At 36.9% G+C, this 19,559-nt stretch overlaps 1 protein-coding gene across 1 annotated transcript; it reads right to left on the bottom strand.

Annotated features, from left to right (window-relative positions):
* Window positions 1-80: 80 nt before the first annotated feature.
* cd4-1 (CD4-1 molecule) lies at window positions 81-19,435 on the bottom strand. The gene is made up of 11 exons (XM_044360159.1): window positions 19,361-19,435; window positions 8,947-9,063; window positions 4,964-5,034; window positions 4,725-4,883; window positions 4,460-4,609; window positions 3,831-4,064; window positions 3,365-3,736; window positions 2,285-2,524; window positions 2,042-2,142; window positions 1,884-1,927; window positions 81-1,659 (listed from the first exon to the last, which is right to left on the bottom strand). Exons 3-11 carry the CDS (start codon window positions 5,019-5,021, stop codon window positions 1,629-1,631), a joined length of 1,389 nt encoding a protein of 462 aa, XP_044216094.1. The 5' UTR covers window positions 5,022-5,034; window positions 8,947-9,063; window positions 19,361-19,435; the 3' UTR covers window positions 81-1,628.
* Between the last annotated feature and the right edge of the window lie 124 nt (window positions 19,436-19,559).

The following is a 19,559-nucleotide window of genomic DNA, read 5'->3' as shown; positions in this document are numbered from 1 at the left end:
ACAAATATTTAGTTCCCAATTGACTGCAAATGTCAATATGTAAGTTAATTTTCTGAAAAAATAAATACATAGAAAAGGTATTGTTGTAGATATGATTGAACTTTATTCGGTAAGGATTGTATCTACAAGTAAAATCTCATCCAGGAAGAAGTAATTTTTCCCCTGTGCTCTAAGTCCGATGAAGCCATTTCATGACAATACATCAGTAGCATACTATATATTTGTGGCGTGCTTTGCATCATTTATTACCCCTGCAATCTTTGCTGTTCAGTGCATATTCAACAGGCCTATAAGATACAGTTTGTGTGCATAAACATTGATGTGTAACCATATTTAGTCTGTTTTGAATACACGTCAAACATACCGAACATAATCAAAAAAGAGAAAAAACAAGCAACCACAAAAAAGAGGAAAGAAAACTGTTGACGGTTTCCAGTTAATCCATACTCGCTTAATTCCGTAAATTGTCCCCACATCTTGTCAAAGTCATCAGATTTTCACTTTAATGCAAATGTTAATTTTTCCATGGATAGCAAGCTTGACAGAGATGCTTGAGTGGATTTTTCCTGAGCACAGCAATTATATACTTAGTGTGCAGATAACAAAAATATACCATCTTGTTCTTCTCACAACTTAAGTTACATACAGTAGGAAATATACCAAGTAAATATAACCTGAGGCACAAAGGGAGATCACAATTAACAATATGAGAAACATTAAGTATCGCTTTCTTCCAAAAATCTTGGATAACAGGACATTCCCATGAACAGTGATATAGCGTCCATTGTATAGCTCACATGGAGTAATATATATATATCTCATTAACCACTTATATTGTAAAAATTTGAACCTGGTATTGATAGTAATAAAAGTTGTGCTTGTAAATTAAATGCTAAAATGTTTTAATCTAACTGTCTGAATTAAGTTAGATTTAAAAAACAGCTAAACTCAGAGCTGATACAATGTTCCCTGTTACTCTGAGTATCCTTAAATCTGTCAGATGGATGACAAACAGCTTCACTGAACCCCACCAGTGTCCCTATAATAAAGGCATAAAATGACCCCTCCACCACCCCACCACCCCAAAAAAACTTTATTGAATTACTTCATGGCACATTTATGACAGTGGTGAATGTTTTTCCTCTTTTCAGATCCTGTTTTCATTGTAAATAATAAAGTATAATCATGTCTATACAGATAATATATGTGTGAATATTTATAGAAGCAAGTAATCAAACCTATCAGTGCAATACCATAGAAATATATACATTACATGACATGACAGTTAATCTACGAAAAGGTTAACCTAAAACAAAGTGAATTAAATCAAGTAGAGTAATAATTATAAACATGTTAAAATGCTAATTAAATGGAACAATGAAAATATAAGAATTATTGAAGAATGTTGAAAAGAATCCTAATCTGGCTGATATGTACAACTTTAAAATACATTTCTGCAAAAGTAAGTCTCATCTGACATTTCAACAATGACTGAACTTTGTTTTAAACTGTCAGTTTGTTCACATTTTAATAGATATGACAGGACATTAAATAATCTATCATATCCAGACAGTAATTCAGTTGGTTGCGATGTCCTCTTAAAAATGTCTTCTGGGCTCTGGGAGACATTATGATCTTTGGAATCCTTTTGGCTTGGGGCTGAAACAGAAAAGTCATAAGTTTATGTTTGAGTTGTGGAAAGAAACACAGAGCTACAAAAAAGCAGAGGAGTGGAAATAAATCCTAAATGCAGATGTTTATATTATTGTTTTTATCTGCATAAAACACTTTATGGCTGGAAGTATTATTCAGATTTCAGCCCTGAGGGTTGTGAATGTGTTTTTGGAGCCATTTCATCAGTCCAGGAAATGGTTGATACGTACTTTTTGCATCGGCAGACTCGATGCCTGAGGTGTCTCATCTTCCGCTAAAGAGAGAGAGAGAGAATCAGAAAGAGATAGAGAGAGAGAGATAGCAATCTTAATGTCATACTAATAATCCAGTGATTTAACAAAAAAACACAGAAACAATTTAAACATACTTGTCTGCGTCGGTGGAGGATGAGAACAAGGATGCAGGTGAGGATTACGATGACTGCGGCGCCACATATGGTCACCAGCATCCAACCGCTCAAGTTGGATTCTGTATAAAACAGAGACAGACAGCTAAATCAAACAGTATACAGTGTGCATCATGTAAAACCAAGTTTCTGCTGTAAAAGATTGTGGCCACAAGGTCATGCCCATGTCATATTTCCTGCTCTCATCTCACTTCCTGCACTCACCGATCTTCAGTATTATCGTAGTTGACGTCAGCCGTGTTGTGCTCCGCCACAGCTCACACTTCCACTTTCCGCTATCTCCTGTGCTCACTTTTGGGATGATGTATGAGGAATGGTTAGATTTCTGCTGGGATGATGACGGTGGTGGGATCCATTGCAGTCGCACGTCGGGGGGCAGCGCATAGCCAGTGCTGCAGTTCAGGTTGACCTGCTGGCCAGAAATGAATGTTCCTGAAGAGTTGACTGGAGAGAGAACAGAAGAAAGAGAGTTAAAAAAAAAAAAGTTGCCTTTTTTTTTTGACAGGCTGATGAAATTTGGTGGTTTGGTGGTAAACTAAGAAAATCTTTCTCTTCCTCTACATTTACTATGTGAATTTGACTGAACCTCTGGTTTTCTGCTGCCACAGTTTGAGCAAAAGAAAATCAAAATGTCAGTATAACCTCAACACATCAGCACCCGCAGCTGGACAACAATGTCAAATGATTTTTTAATTTTTACATCCAACTAAACATTAACACTAAGTAGCTTCCACCAAACTAAAAACTAAATTAACTCACAGCCCCTCTATTCAAGAACTCAACTGTCTTTTGACAAAATGACTCATTTAATGTTGGTGGTGATTCCAGGGGACCCGAGCGTGATACTAGTAAACTTGGGGATCTTTAAAGAGGCCCAGATTTGATAAATACATCCTTGCCTGGAAGAAATCCACCACAGCTGTTGGACTTGTTTCTTTTCAGTTCAGATAACAATGACAAATCTTAGTTTTACATTACAAATACTGATAACACAGAGTCCAATTAAATTCATTGTGTTAGCACACTCCTCTTGCAGAGCAAAAAAGAAAGCTTGTTTATTTTATAATTAAAACAAGTGGAGCTAAACAGGTGTATTAGCCTGAATTAGAAACATCACACCAAAGACACTTTCAAATAAACAGAGAGATGAGAACAATTGTACAAGGGAAGAAACCAGACATCAAAAAGATAAATGAAGACACTGCGATAACTTAAGACAAAACATACAAAATTTCATACGACAGATGTGAGCTGATTTTGTGCAAAGCAATTTTTTTGACTTACTTTTAAGCACCTCTACTCGTATAGTCCTTGTCAGATTACGACCATTTTTGAATGTAAGACAGCACTCGTACTTTCCTCCGTGTTCTTCTGTTGTTTGAGTGTTGATCAAAGACAGATCTCCATTATTGAGGTTTGGTGCAGTCAGTTTTCTGTATGTTGGTCCCGTCCAGTTCATCAGCTCCTCAACACCGAGGTCCATGAGGGTTTGTGGACCTTCAGGACTCGAGGATGGTTTAGGAAAGAAGCGCCACTGAACTCTTTTGAGGCCCTTGGTTATGAATTTTTGCCATGAGATGTTAGGAGGACGGGAACAGGGGATGGTGACAGACGAGGATTCAGAGGTATACTGAGAATATGGAGCTGGGGAGAGGTCTAAGTAAGGTGGAAAACAGAAATAATGGTTAAGTTACGTTCAGGATGAGATGTAAGACATGGTTGTACATGCTCGTCATGCTCAGTAACTCACCGATAACCGTAACTGAAACTTTAGCCTCGCTTTTCTTTTTATTAATGGTCACGACACAGGTCCACTGGCCATTGTGTTGATTTTTGGCACTCTCTGTGACTGTTCCTCCATTGCCTGCTTTTGTGTTCTCGGGGTTAAGCCAGTGTATCTGGGGATTCTGACCCTGAGTAGCCTCTGTGTCGCAGGTTAGTGTCAGACTTTCTCCAGACAGTAGAGGGGGTGGGTTCAAGGTCACTAGCACGGAAATTGAGCAGGGTAAAGAAAACAGAATGGAAATTATAATTAATACAGTTTAGATTTTTTTCTTAACGTTGAAAAGAAACATTAAATTTTGAAGTCTTACAAAACTTCAAATTTTTTAGTAAGTAGAAAAAAACAGTTTGTTAGCTGGATGTTTTATGAGTTTGTCCATTTGCCAAAAAGGTGTGGAGTTAAACTCACAGCTTTCAGGTTAAAATTACACTTACTTTGCACAGGACACTGCATAAAAGGAAGCAAACTATATCTGCCCATAGATTATGTTGACAATTACGTAAAGTGATTTAGTAAAATGTATAATAACCCTTTGAAATGAAAATGTATGAGAGTGAATGATTGAACCGAGAATGTCTATTTACTTTTATTCTTACCATTGATTTTAAGTATTTTATATGTGATGGTGTCAATGACTTTTCCCTTCACTTCACGGACGACAGTTCCAAAGTTCTCTTGTTGGATGTTACGGATTACCAGCGAGTCGGCTTCAAAAGTCAACTTGTTCTTCCATTCATCCGGCAAATCTGCAAAAGCAAGAATGACCGTCATTGTCAAGAGTGCTTCATTTGCAATTTATAGACATGTTTCATCTATTGATGGTAAAAACAATATCTGTCAGTAGCTCGATGCACTGCTCACCTTCTTGGATGACATATCCACGAAAGCGATTGTACCAGGCAAGTCGAGGGCCATTTTTTTCACGAAAGTTCCAGTAAACATAATGGCCGTCCTCAATATTTTTCGGCTTCGGAAGTCTGACCGTGCCATTCACTTGAGCATAAATCACCTCCTGAGCCACTAAAAGAGAAAGACAAGGATGTTATGTATCGGTGCCCTGAGTGGAAATACCTTAATTATATGCAATAACAGCATCCTACCTGTTGTTGACATGACCACAGCAATGAGAATGAAGATGGACTGAATTAAGTTCTTCATTTTGGTCACAGGTCTGAAAAATATATTTAAAAAAACAGGTCACATATTGATAAATGATAAACCTTATTTCTATAGTACCTTTCATATATAAGATGCAGAGATGTAAAGGTCTATACATAAAATTATATTTAAAAAGTCATAAAACTAGTAAAAAAAGAAGATAAGGAGCTGGTGTAAAGATTTCTCTTTGGTTAAGACTCCTGCGGCTGCATTTGTACAAGCTGAGATCTGTTTACTGATTTCTGGGGTATTCCAGTTTAAAAAAGCAGCACAATCGTCAAGATGAGAGAAAACCAAAGCATGAATCAATTTCTTTCCATCGGAACAGTATGATCTGACTGCATTTCTATGGTGGAAAAATGCAGTCTTAGTGATTCAGCCCCAGTAGGTATAATTTCTGTTTTGCCTTATTTCATTTCAAATAGTCATCCAAGCAGTTCTACTATTTAAGCAGTCCGTTAAATATGTTGGAGTCGTCGGACAAGGGGATGGCTATGAATTTCACACTATGTTATATAATTTGACCAAGTGGGAGCATGAGATTGTGATTGATTGTGTCAAATGTGATTGATATTTTGTCTGAGGAAGATATTTAACTGTTTATATACTGCTTTCTCTATGATTTTGCTAATGAGGGATAGATTGGAAACAGGCCTATGTTTCCAATCTATCTATTGGAAATAGATGGATCAAAATTGTTTCTCTTAAGGAGAGATCTGACTGATACAGTTCTAATTTGCCAGTTTTTTAGGTACTGTAGACCTATTGCAATCCATTTCAAATACCCTGTAATGAATTTTACCTTTGTGAAGCTTATAGGGTTTTGTTTTCTGGTGACAGTGGCAGAGAGGTGTTTTTTAAATGATGTGTTTATTTATTTATTTGAGAGTGTAATAAATGGTGATATTGTACTAGACTACATAATATTATATTGTTTCTAATATTTGGTCCATCTCCTTTACAAAAATAAGGGGGACAATCACCTGTCAGTGTACGGTGATGCAATCAGGTGAATCTCTCTGGCACTAAGTCCATAAAAACTGAACATTAAAGATTCACGAAGAAATGGTTTATTGCAGGCTGTTGAACCGGATTGCAACAGATTTACAGGTGTAACTAACAAACTGGTAACTGGGTGTAACGCACAGAAAAAGTACTTCTTCATTATTTCGTTTTTGTAAATTCTGCTGCAAAGTGATATTCATTCAGCAGGAAGCAAAGAGGGGTTTGCGGTGGTCTCAGATTTGGAGAGATTTGAGGAGATAAAAGACGAAGAGTTCAGAGAGGTGAGAGTAGGCGGCCTGTGGTGGGCTTTGGATGAGAAGAAACAAGACAAACGTTAGAGGGGAGAGACACAGAGCGCACTACTGGGTTGTGGTAGGCCTTGATTTAGTTAAGGTGCAGATTCTTATCCCAGTCCTCCCTTCTTCTGCCTCTCACACCCCCTCTCTTCCTCCCCTGTTCCACGAAAGACGGATCTCTCCACGCTTAAAAGGAGAAAAAAAGAAGACCACAGCACCAGCAGCACACCTAGACTGTGGTTTAAGGTAGATGTTTCTCTCTTCTCTCTCTCCCTGTCTCACTCCCTTATCTCTCTTTCTCTTCCTCCCCCTTTTTCTCTCTATGCTGTATACAGTTTGTCATGATTGTGCACAAAAAGTATTTTCAAATACTTGAAGTGTTGCTTTTATATTTAATTTGACCCTTTAAAAGAGAAGTTAGAAGTTATGGATCTGAACTATTCTTGAATTTAACCTTGAGTATTTTCCCCTAAGATCAAAATCGAATTAAAATATCTCAAATTTGAGTAATTGTTGATGCAGCCACACAGGCAAAATTGTACTTACACACTGTTTTAACCATCAACATTATTTCACTTGAACTAAGTTTGAGTTGCGATCAAGGCCAAAGCCAAACGCAAGATATTACAATCAAATAATTATTTGTCAAGACTTTCACCTAAACGTCAAGAAATACAGTTTTATTTTACTTTGATGTAAAATATTTCTTATCAATATTTAATAAGATTAAAGGCATTATGTAAAGAAGTGAAGAGACACAATGAGTCCTAACTAAAATTACATGAACTGACAAGGCAAAATATACACTGATAAAAAACGGAAAATAATATGTTTGAGTCCGACATAAGTTATATTTGCAATATGTTTGGATCAATTAATTAACTTTGTTGTATTTTTCTCCCGTCAACCTATTACGACTACGCTTTGCAACAACATGCATCTATAAAGGTTTGTGCTACGTTTTGATAAATATTTTTGCAGTAAGAAAATATTACTGTTATATTATGTGATGTCCCTTTGTTACATGTCATTCCCCCTATCTCTCCACTCACTTCCTGTCCTACTTTATCATCAGAAAAAGTCCCAAAAGTACTTTTAATAATGTTAAAGTTGTAATTAAGTCTCTCTGTCTCACCATTAGAAGCAAAATCAGTCCTGTGAAATATGTTACAGCCCTTTAAATGAAAGTATCAGGATAAATATTTCAGATTTATTAAGGTCACAAAGTCCTTTTTATTGTACTTATACCAACATTTATCACAACACACTGACAAAATTCTGCTCATGGTCTTAAATTGTTTACTGTCTTCTTCAGAGGGGCAGAAATGGGGCAAAAATGTAAGTATGTCAAAGTTTGACAAGTACAAGACTATTGAAGAGCAAAACGTATTTGCTACATAACTCATTGCTCTCACCGACAGATCAGACAGGGAGTCAGTTAACGCGAGGAAAGCGGAATTAAACATTCAAATCTGAAGTGATCTGTTGTGTGCGGTTTATGTATGTTGCCAACACATGAGTATGTTTTACATTTCAACCTGTCAGATGAGATCTGATAGAAGATAAATCATGTTGTATTGTTAATAATAAGTCAGATCAGAGTTTGCACGAAAAAACAGAAAAAGGAAGACCAGAGACAAAGAGGAATCGATGATAAACAGACTTCAAAGTCATTGCACCTGTGGCGCTATAACCCAGAAACCCAAGACAATCGTATCTGCAGTCAGGATGGAGGTTCAACAGCAAGCAGAGATGGAGGGGGAGGAGAGGAAGAGGGTCAAACACCGTAGAGACGTGATGAAGGGAGGAGAGTGAGCAGAAAAAGACAACACAGGACAAGCAGGATTATAGTATTACAGTAGTTTTCACTATTTTAAATCATGCTTTGGGCTACACCTAGACGTAATAACTTATATACAGTTATATGTCTAACACAGTTTGAGCAGGAAACTAAATTCTTGGACCGCTTACAAAAATCATTGGTACACAAATTAACGTTAACAGTATTTCAGCATTTTGTGAATACTTTTGCTCAGATTTTTTATTTATACTGTATTTATATTTATATTAAAATAAATGCACTTAAAGCGCTTATACAAGATTATCTTTGGTTATGAGAAAATTAATGAATTTTACATTTATACTTTGTAAATTGTGTGTATAGCGGTCGTCCATTTTGCAGCGGTCAGCTGTCCAATACTTAACTGCTTATAAATTTTAACAAAGCGTGATGTGAGAAAGAAGAAATACAATATACAATGTTAAAATTTTTAAATGATTTAAATGTAATGATAATTTTACAAAAATCCATTTTTAAGTATTAATATATGTTTTCATATTTACTGTTTAACATTTTATTATTTCAGTTTTATTCAGAACATCAGTATTGTGCTTTTGATATTTGTACTTTTTAAATAGATCTTGTCTTGATGCTGTAATTAGATAAATTATTAAAACTCACAATGACATTTTGACCCCATTCGGCCTGCTGCAGTCTAACAATTTTATGATTCTAAATCAGGAATGAGAAATACTGATATTTGTTGTATACAGCAACATATATATGTTTCTATATTTTAAAAATATATGCATATCAAGCTAAAATTAAGAAACGGTATACTTACAACGGTTGACGACTGCTCTGTGTTCAGCAGTGATCTGGAGTCAGGAGGAAATGTTGACTATTTATCAAACGAACCCTCTTTTTAAGTGCTGTCGCACCTCCCTCACCACTGATTGGTCTGGGGAAAAAAAAGCACACAGTCGATCAAACTAAACATCAGAATAATGACCTTTGATTGGTCGCTGTGGGCAAGATCTCAACCTTAATGTTTCTTAACTAATCTTAAAACTGTTTGAGCTCAATCGCATAATATGTTGTTTTGGACAAAAAAGTTAACACTGCAATATAATATTGGATCAAACAAAAACGCATCATTTAGACAGCGTAATGCCATATTTTAATCAGTAAATTATAAAGCATTTATGTGCTTTTTTACTTTTTAATTTGCCCAATAGATACACAAATAAACAACCAATCCTAATTGGCTAAAACTGTTATTTGAATTGCTTCCTCATAACATGTCAAGTCAAAAAATTTGAGAAGGGTCTCACTGGACTCAATGTCTATCTTTAGCACATGAGCGGCTTACGGCCTAGTTTATTATAATTGCTCAGTTGATTTTTTCCCTGGTCATATAATTGTACCGATTCAGCCACATAATTAGTGTTCAGAATTCAAGCCATGAACTGCCGGACCAATCTTGGCAAAAGCAGTCGGGTAAATGTAAATTAAAAATGTAACATTTCCTAAAAAGAAACACCTAGAAAAAGAAAAGTGCTTTTTTGGGTTGACACTGTGCCACTGGGATGATTATAGAGAGATAGGATTAGGACAGAAGGTGGATTTAATATACATATGATGAAATTATTATCAGTTGACATCAAATCCCGAAGATGCATCCGTTGACAGCACTTTTCATACACTCCTCAATAAGATCTCCCTCTCACAAGCCGAGTCTCTGTCTACATTTTTACACATTGACCTACTAACTGAAATTTCTTTCACGAAAACTGTCTTTGTTCATTCGTGTTAACAACGATGAAGTCTTTAGATGTCTTCTGGGATGCAGGCAAACGCTGCTGTGTGAAACACTGGAGGCGACACACATCAATTTGTAGTTTTTCACAACAGGATAAATCAAAGATATTAAAGTTGTATGAAGTCTGCGGGGGGCACTTTGTAGCTCGTCAGACAAACAGAACGCTTTTATGTAATATGTAATAGTTGAGTTTAATTGCTCTTGTGAATGTAAAAATACTGAAAATCAACAAAAGAAACATACATTTCCCATGTAGTTTAATAACAAGTCATATATAATCTGTGTCTGCTTGTTCCAGCGCTCTACTGAAGCTATACGGTATATCACACTTGTATCGAGTGATACGTTCAAATTCAAGACATTTTTTTGTGCGCACATAATGAGAAATTAATTACAGACTAATTTTCATTGTAATTCAGCTTACCATGTTTGAATCTTTAGACACAAGAGTAGTTTGACTAGAATTAAAATTAAAGGTTTGCAGGTCTGTGGGTACGGTCCACATGGAGACCCTCCAAACTGTCTGCGCAGGTTGAATAGATTAACAGCTTTCACTGAGCAATGCTGTGCAATCAAACTCTTGTTTTGTGTTCTGAATAATAATGAATCAGTATTGATTAAGATACAAATATACACCCTGATAGGAATTACCAAGCAAATGAGGGCAGCACAGAGATTTAACTTACAAAAACCTGTAAATGGAAAGTGCAGGTTTAATATCTGAAATATCAACGTTTGTCCCTAAATAAAGATACTAAGCTACATATAATCTTGCATTTACTGCCTCTAGTGACGCTGCTTTTGGTGGATTCTTTGTATTTTATGTTTTATATAACAAAGTTTAGCTTTTGCAGCGCTACGCAGTCCAGTCCAATTTACAAAAGAATACCTGTCTGCATCTTGTTCAATCTGTGTTTCATCTCTTATTTCAGTGAATGTTCTGGTGATACTGAGAAAATCATCCTGTTCACAATTCAGATTACACTCTGCAAGTAGTAACATAATCATTCTTTCATTACTTTTTGGGTTAATGTACACCTGTGCGGGAGCCACACGTCTGCTTGTGCTTATCTCCGCTCTTAACCTGCTGTAGAGTCTTGCCTGCACTCAATACATCAGAAAATAGAACATCTGTGGATCTCATCTGTTTGTCTCTAAAAGCTTGATGTAGTCCTTATTGAAGTCATAAACAACTAGAGATGCAACAATTAGTTGATTAGTTGCAAACTATTAAATTAATCACCAACTATTTTGATAATTGATTAATCATCTTGAGTCATTTTTTTAAGAAAAAACAAAACAAAAAAACGTCCAAATTCTCTGATTCCAGCTTCTGAAATGTGAATCTTTTCTGGTTTCTTTAGACTTCAATGACAATAAACTGAATATCTTTGGGTTGTGGACTTTTGGTCGGGACAAAACAAGACATTTGAGGACGTCATCTTGGGCTTTTAGAAACAGTGATCGACATTTTTCACCATTTTCTGACATTTTAAAGAACCAAACAACTAATGCATTAATTGAAAAAATACTCGACAGATTGACTGATAATGAAAATAATCGTTAGTTTCAGGCGTATACACAACCGCAGGCATTGTTACTGAAACAATATCCTTGCACAACTTTGCTGAAGAGTTATTAATGAGACTGTTGGATAATAACACGGTAAAAGCTCTGATAAAAATGTATAGAAGGAATCACACGACTGACAGTTTGTGAGAAGCTGAGGGAATGTAAATTAGTGAAAGGCAGCCACAGTCAGCACGAGTTGAATTTCTTTGTTTCTTTTACGTAAAATGTGTCAACCACAAAAAAATCTGTTAATTTACGGCTGATACTTAGAAAAAAGTTAGCACACTTCAGTGGGTCAGCAGTAGAAAGTATTTAAAACACAGATGAGGGTGTGAAAGTTTGAGATCGATGTGAGAACACACTTTTGCACTGAAACATTCGTTTTTAAGCATCCAAACATGCTGTGATGAGATAATCTGTCTAATGACAGCATAACCAGTGTTAACTAATAACAGCTACAGGGATCAGTTGGGGACTAGAACTGTAGAAACACGCTGCTGAGGTGGTTTAGAGACATGAACCACAACAAGGACAAAACAAACATCTCGCACACGTCTCATGTGTCTCTCTGAGGTTTCTCTTGCTCTCTGCCTTCCTCTGTACTGCCATCATGAAGGGCTCACACCTGCTTCTGTTCCCTCTGAGCTTGAAATGAAACAAGCTTTTTGTTTGCTCCTTAGAACAAAATCTTCATGTAATAGCTACTTGAATCTAACACACAGAAACATTTACTTCTAAGCCTTGTGTAAATAAGTAAAGAATGTGTGGATATAATATCTGGCGCAAAGTACGAGTCCAATTTGACTTTGTTTTCTTTCTCAGGGGACACAAGTCTGTTTGTGGGCTGTGATTCTGGTGGAAAACACCTGAAAGTGAGGACTCCCTCATTAGTCACACACCTAACAAGGGCGTGTGTACCACATTGTGTCAGTACTGAAAGAGAAAAAGGCAAAAAGTGTGGGCCACATCGAAGAATGAAGAGTGATTCACTTTTATTATGTATATCTCTTGCTTCCCCATCCTCCATACTCTCCTACATAGGGTTTCCCTCAGCATGCATCTCAATTTTCTGACCCTGACATGTCTTTTTTTTATTTCTGGAAGCCATTTCAAGTTATAGTTATGGTGTGTGATTTAAGCGAGGCAGGTAGCCAAAACACTAGAGGATGTTTGAGGCCCAGCAATGACGGAAATGTATCAAGTTTGTACTGTAAGTTCTGGTATTTGTGACTGCTCTCGTGTTTGAGAAATAAACAAAATGTCAGTGGAAAAGAGGTTGAGAATTAGAAACAAGTGACATTCTGCTCAATGACTGAAAACATTTTGTCTGTTTCCTCACAGCGGGAACTTCATTCAAGTTTCTTTGAAACCTCAGAGTTGTGAAACAGTAGCTTAAGACAGAAACGTTTGCTTTCTTTGCTGTCTCTCCCACTCATCACTTTACCTCTGTCACCCGAATGCATTGATGGTTTAATTATTTCTTTTTGTTTGCATTACCATTTCAACAAAATACTACAGTGAGTGTAGATTCAAACACAGGAGAGACCATCATACAGACACTGAATCATGCTGCTACAATAGGTTGTACTTTAAAGCCAACTCTGTGCAGTGTTTCTGAGAAATGCAATCTGTTTTTTTTTTACAAAGCAAGCATTATTTAATTGTAGGAAAACTGCATCACGGTTGAGCAAGCTGTTATTGTAAAAGCTGTGATTAAATTAAAGTTACCGAGTTCAACGATGACGTTGGTTTACCATGGAAAAACTGCTGTACAGTTCCACAGCGCCTACATACATGTACTGTTTGTGTAGATGATGTTTATACATTTCTGTGAATAATTCAGAATCACCAAATCATTTGTCCTCACCAAAATGAAAGAAAAACTGTTCTCAGCTATAGACTATCTAACAATAAAATACATTCCTTGAAATCCCCAATTCTACAGAAATCCCCAGTAGTACAGTAAACAGTAAAGTATTTCCATGTTGCAGTGTCTATAAATGTTTCTTTACTTTTCCATCACAGTAGCACTCTCAGTACTCTTTATTTTGACATTAAATGCATTTGGACATACAAAATATTTCCTTATTTCTTCTTCACTTTAAGTAAAACGTTTAGAAAAAAACAGGGTAACAGTCTGAAACTGCTGAAAGTCACTGGATCTGTGTTGCTACGCTCTGGAAGGTTAGCTTAAGTATTCACAATTTTAATTGGGGAAAAACTGCTTTACTGCTTCAAATTAGTAGCTGCAATATTCCATTAATTAATTTTCCATTAGATTTGATTAGAAAAATCTTTTGTGTCTGACCTTGCAGACCTAGATGTTGTCTTGCATAAGAAGCTCTGTGTCTAATAAATGGGAAAAACAGACCACAGGAACAATATTGCAAACATGTACAGCTGTAGTGAATTTACTTATTTGCTTAACGCTCAGTCTCGGATACACACAGGTACACACGTACACTGGCATCTATCTCATAGTAACAGTTTAACCATAGGCCTTTTTTCATGCGAGACATTTTGACATGTCACAGCAGGAAAAGCACAGGTGTAAATAATAAAATGAATGATGGCTGAATTCCATTTAGCAGCTCCAGTTTCAGGGTCCTTGTATTGTGCATGTTGGCTCACTGTCACACTGTCATGGCTGACTGGGACACTCAGGCCAAAGATATACTTGCTTTTAACTACATGTTCACATGATGGCTGCCTTGCGTACCCTGCGTCCATTTTGAGCGTTGTTTGTGCACATCCTCAGAAATTAATGCTACGCATCCGCAAGATGCAATACACACATTAACAGTAGTATCGGGATGTGACAGGGTCAGGGGTCAGTAGGCACGTCAGCAGTGACAACAATGGTGGAAAATTTTGTAGATAATTTAATAGACCAAGTACGCAATTACCCGCATCTGTACGATGTGTCATTGCCGCCTGCACTGTGACAAATATACTTGTCAGAATAGATTGGTCCGAATCAGTGTCACGAATCAAGCTGCCTTGCAAGGTAAGATGATGATAGACAGATGGTTCATCCAATCGCCTGCCAAGTATTTTTTGAAAGTGTCTGCCCTTTTCTAAACAGTTTCCATGGACGACTTCTCAGATGGGTCTGTGTAACAAACCATCCGGTGCGTCAGATTAGTGGAATCCTCCAGTAACACATAAAGTAAATATGCAAGCTTGCGAATAATTCTGTTGACGTGAATGCGTGGTGAAAAAGCAAGTATATCTCCAGCCTTAAATAGAGCAGAGCCATTGTTAATGTTTTTAGTAACACCTGTACTTTTTCCTGCTATGACAAGAACAAATGTCTGCTGTGAAAAATGCCCATCATGTTTCATTTGCTGACATATTGCACATTACCCTCGACCTACTGAGAACCCGTCTTCTCTTATAGCACTTTAACATTAAAGTTTACACACATTAGCGAGGCCGTAAGACTGGGGGGATCATCACTCAGCTGACGTCTCGTTACAGATGAGATGACAACTTCAACGACCTAGAAAATGCATCATTTCAATGTGAGGCTGGTCAGTCATCAATCATAATGTACCAGTTATTCAAACACTGACTCCACTGATCAGAACCTGCACTGACAACTGAAACCTGCGTGGAACTGAAGCAGCACACGAGGGGAGTTTACAGAATGGGAAATCACCTAACAGGTGAACATTTTAAATTTAAGAATTACAGGGAAAAAAAGTTGTTTAAAATTTATAACAATTGTTCAGTTTTGCACATGCAGATGCAGCACGACTTAAGATGACCGGAGCTCTGAAAACTCACATATAAACGCGCTGATTGCTGCACCGCTACAGTATAAACGCTGACGTACTTTCTACCAGTATTTCCTATTTATTCGGAGGTGTTTATATGGTTTTGTTCAATTCATGTGAATGCTCGCTTACAACTGTATGCAAGGTGAATCGAGATTTTCTCAGGTACTGAAAACTACCTTCAATGACCTGAATTTGGCTCCCGATGTTTTGCACTGACAACCCAAGTGGAAATACAAGAGGGAGGGACACACACTTGTGCAGAAATTTCAGTTTCACTTTGCATGATTTGCGAGTATCATTTGTGTCAGACACACAACGAGATTGAGAACTGAGTAATGCAGGGTTGTTATAAAGTCGTGAAAAGGGAATCCTAATGTCTCATATGAAAACACCCCCAGTGCAACATAGATGTTATATTATCATAACAGAGTCAAGGAAACAAGTTCGCCTACAGAAAAGACAAAAAGTACACAGGGAGCCTCTAAATGTGATCGTTGACTTGTTACTCACCATTAAACTTCGACTGAAAACACTGAATGACTTTTACTGTTTTATTACATATGATGCAGTCCATGAGTGAAATATTTTTGATTGTTTTGGTTGTTTACTCCCACATTTTAGATCTGAAAAAGAACAATAACGTTAAGGTTTAAGGTTTACACCCAGTCAATAACAAAGAAAGCCACCATCTTTACACAGGACCCCTCTCAACCCCTCCACCACTCCTTCATGCTACTGCCATCAGGCCATCGCTATAAGCTTCCACTTGCAAAGAGGAACACCTTTAAAATGTCCTTCATCCCCTCAGCCATTTCTGCCCTAAACAAACCACACTACACACATACAGATACATTCACACCTGAACTGTCTTTCAACAGTATTGATGTAAGCATTCATCACTTATTTTACTGTGATGTTTTTTTTACTGTTTCTACTTTGTTTGTTTTTTTTACATTTTTCTACCTTTGTCTTGGATTGAGCCGTGTCAAAGAGGGGTTTCTGCTACTATGTGACAGACAGTAAAGTTTCTTGAATCTTGAATCTTGAATCTTAAGCGCTTACTTCAAGCAGCATTTATATTGGGTGAACAATCTTGAATTCTTTGCCCTTTCTTGAACAAAGTCCCCTGAATTTTAAGGAAAATGCGTGAGTGAAATGATCCTACGCACACAGATGAGGCAAACAAGGTGTTTTCTATGATCAAACACGCAAATGTTACTGACCGACAAAGTCAGTCAGCTGAACCTTTCAGCAGACTAATGGTAAAAAGCCCCCAAAACAAGCAAGACGAGAAGTCGCTGCGGTACAAGTCTGACAGAGAACCACCAGGTAAGATACCAAGTCTCTGCTGATGCCGGTGGGTCGCATGGTAACTGCAGAATATTTGCAACCAAATATCTATGATGATAATATTGTTTGAGTTTATTTTTTAAATTTTAATTCGTCAAATGCATTTCCACTAAAATCATCCAGGGACAGTGCAAGGATCCTATCTCAGGTGAACACCCCTGAATTAAAGCGCAGTGCCAACTTTTAAACTTCACAGTCTTTCTTTTATTTCAAATCCAATCTGCTTGAATATCAAGTCAACACAACAAAAAATGTGTCACCATCCCACTTATAGATCATACTTTACAGGTATGCATCCAAATATAACTTGATTCACATGAAAGCGTGAACCACACAAAAAAAAGTACAGTTTCACTTAATGTAGGGCTTTTTAAGTTACTTCATCTAAACCGATCAGCATTGAAGGAAGAACGTGGAGTGAATACGGCATGGACTAACACCAGAGAGGTTAGTTGGTCTCTCCTGTGGCCGTCCTGTGAGGAACTAAATCTATTAAGGCAGCAAGTGCAGTAGCTTTTACTATATTATACAGGGAGACGTGTTACTGTGCGGCCTACTTACTACTATAATATATACTTATGCAACCATGTTGGATCAGTCATTTTTTTATCCTCTGTGTAATGTCTGATTTGATAGAATTTGAACATTTCTTATGTTTATGATCTCCAAGTAAAATACTAAAATCATGAGTCACAGGTTGATGATGTAAAGCCTGTTAGCCTGATTTGTTCAGATAACAATTTTTTAGCTCACCTCAAGCTCCATAATACTTTTGGTACTGAGTTATAACACTTATATTACTTAGCAGCAGTGTGTGCAGTTGTTTTTTTTAAAAATACTTTTTGTAATACAGACATTTAACATCCGTTTGTTTAATTTCAGATTACCTGACGAACCGGAGAGACATAACAGCGTTTGGTAAAACATTTAGACCTTCAGACCTTTTTTTACAGAAGTCATTTTGACATGTCACAGTAGTAAAAGCACAGGTGCAGATAATAAAATGAATGACAGCTGAATTAGTTAATCTGATTAGTAACCCCTGTGCTTTTCCTACTATGACTAGTCAAAATATCTGCTGTGAAAAATACTTATTTATTAATCCACAGAGGTAAAACAAACAGACACTTTCAAGCAGACATGTAAGACAGTAAGTGTCGACCAAACATGGGCTCCGCATTTGTTTTAAAGCTTTAGTATTTCCTTCACATTTCCTTCAGCGGTAGGTTACACTTAATGAAAACACTTGCATTAAGCTCCCACTGTTCAAAATGTGATGCATGTGGGGCATTTATAAACGCTGGATGCCACATAAAGCATGTGGATTGTGACAAGCACATATGCGTACACTGTACGACACACTATATACCGCTTTTCTTAAGGCAATATGCACATTGAAATGTATTTGTTAAATCAGCCCATAGTTGATACACTCAGGTGATGAGCGACGCCATGAACCTGTAAACGGTCGGCCTTCACAGTGAAATACTGCAGGTCTCATTTATTTGACACTCTAAAAAGTTTTATGAACACTGTCAGCGTCCTACAATATATAAACAAAAGAAGCTATCATGATCTCTTTTTACGGTTTTTAAGTTTTTAGTCAGAAGCAAATAGCCATCAAGTGAACATTTTTAATACAGGAGTAATTACTGCTCTTCAGATAGATGCATTTTTTTATACAGTGTAAGTCTCCCAAATGGGAATATTGTCCTGTTAAGAACGATGATTTTTCAAGTGCTTCTGAACAACAGTGAGTTATTTTGAATATTCTTTTCTAAACTACTAAACTATTGGTATTCAACGACAAAGTACTTTATTGGTACTTCAACAGTTAGATTTCATATTAGGCGGTCACAAGGTCACTGCAGGCCACACAGTAGCAACAGCTGACACCAGCCGCTAACAGGAACAACACAAGAACCTCTATACTGTTCTGGGTTTAATACATAATTAAATTTTCAGATTTATCCCTTGAGAACACAATTAGTTTGTGTTCCACTTGTGTAAGATAAGCAGAAACTTAGGACCCCATCAGTGCTAACAATTGCAAAATCAGCTAAATGTTTTTGCCGTTATTGCATAAGATTTTCAAAAAATGAGGAACAATTCTATTTTAGGCTTTTCTGTTATGAGATTTTGAAATCCTCCTACAAGCTGTGATCAGGAGCAGTACAATACAAAGACTGGTAGAGTCTGAAACATGTCCTACAGAGGGTCACAACAAAGTCTAGATCGAGACTGAAGCATTTACAAACTTATTTACTGCTAGTGACAATTATTCAACATTCTTAAACTTGATCCAGTTCATCCGTGTGTTTAACAGTTAAGTATCAGAAGGCTTTCAACTAGAACACGTATACGTGTAGTCGTGTAACTATTTGAGGTCAACTAAGTCAGTTTTCAAGCCAAAATACAACCAATACATAGAAAACCAGACTAATGCCAAGACAAATCAATCAATATGCAGAACAAGACAATGAGTTTTAATAATGTAGCCTCGGACAGTTTTGACTATTACAGCTTTACCCCTCTGTGCCCCTTCGCTTCTGTCTACGAGAGAGGATCTCAAGCAGCATCTAGGAGATTTGTCAGTATTTGTACAAACGATTTGTACCCTCAGAGTCAGACATATCGATATCCTGACCTATAGATCTGAAGAAATCTCTTAAATCAGCATCTGACAAATGGAATAAGGAGTATTTCTGTACAACATGTTTAAGAGTACTCACATGTGATGTGATCAGTGCAGCGATGAGTTCAGCTCTGACATTTGGTAGGTTGTATGCACTGCAGGTGTCTCTTTCACACACACACACACACACACACACACACACAGGAAGTCAGACAGAACTATGATCCTCTCTGTTATGAGCTAATTGGATTATATAGAATTTACATTGTAAAACACACACACACACACACACACAC

Source organism: Thunnus albacares, chromosome 8 (genome assembly GCF_914725855.1).
Source record: "Thunnus albacares chromosome 8, fThuAlb1.1, whole genome shotgun sequence".
NCBI classification, from domain to species: Eukaryota; Metazoa; Chordata; class Actinopteri; order Scombriformes; family Scombridae; genus Thunnus; species Thunnus albacares.
This window is presented reverse-complemented; position numbering and strand designations above follow the sequence as displayed.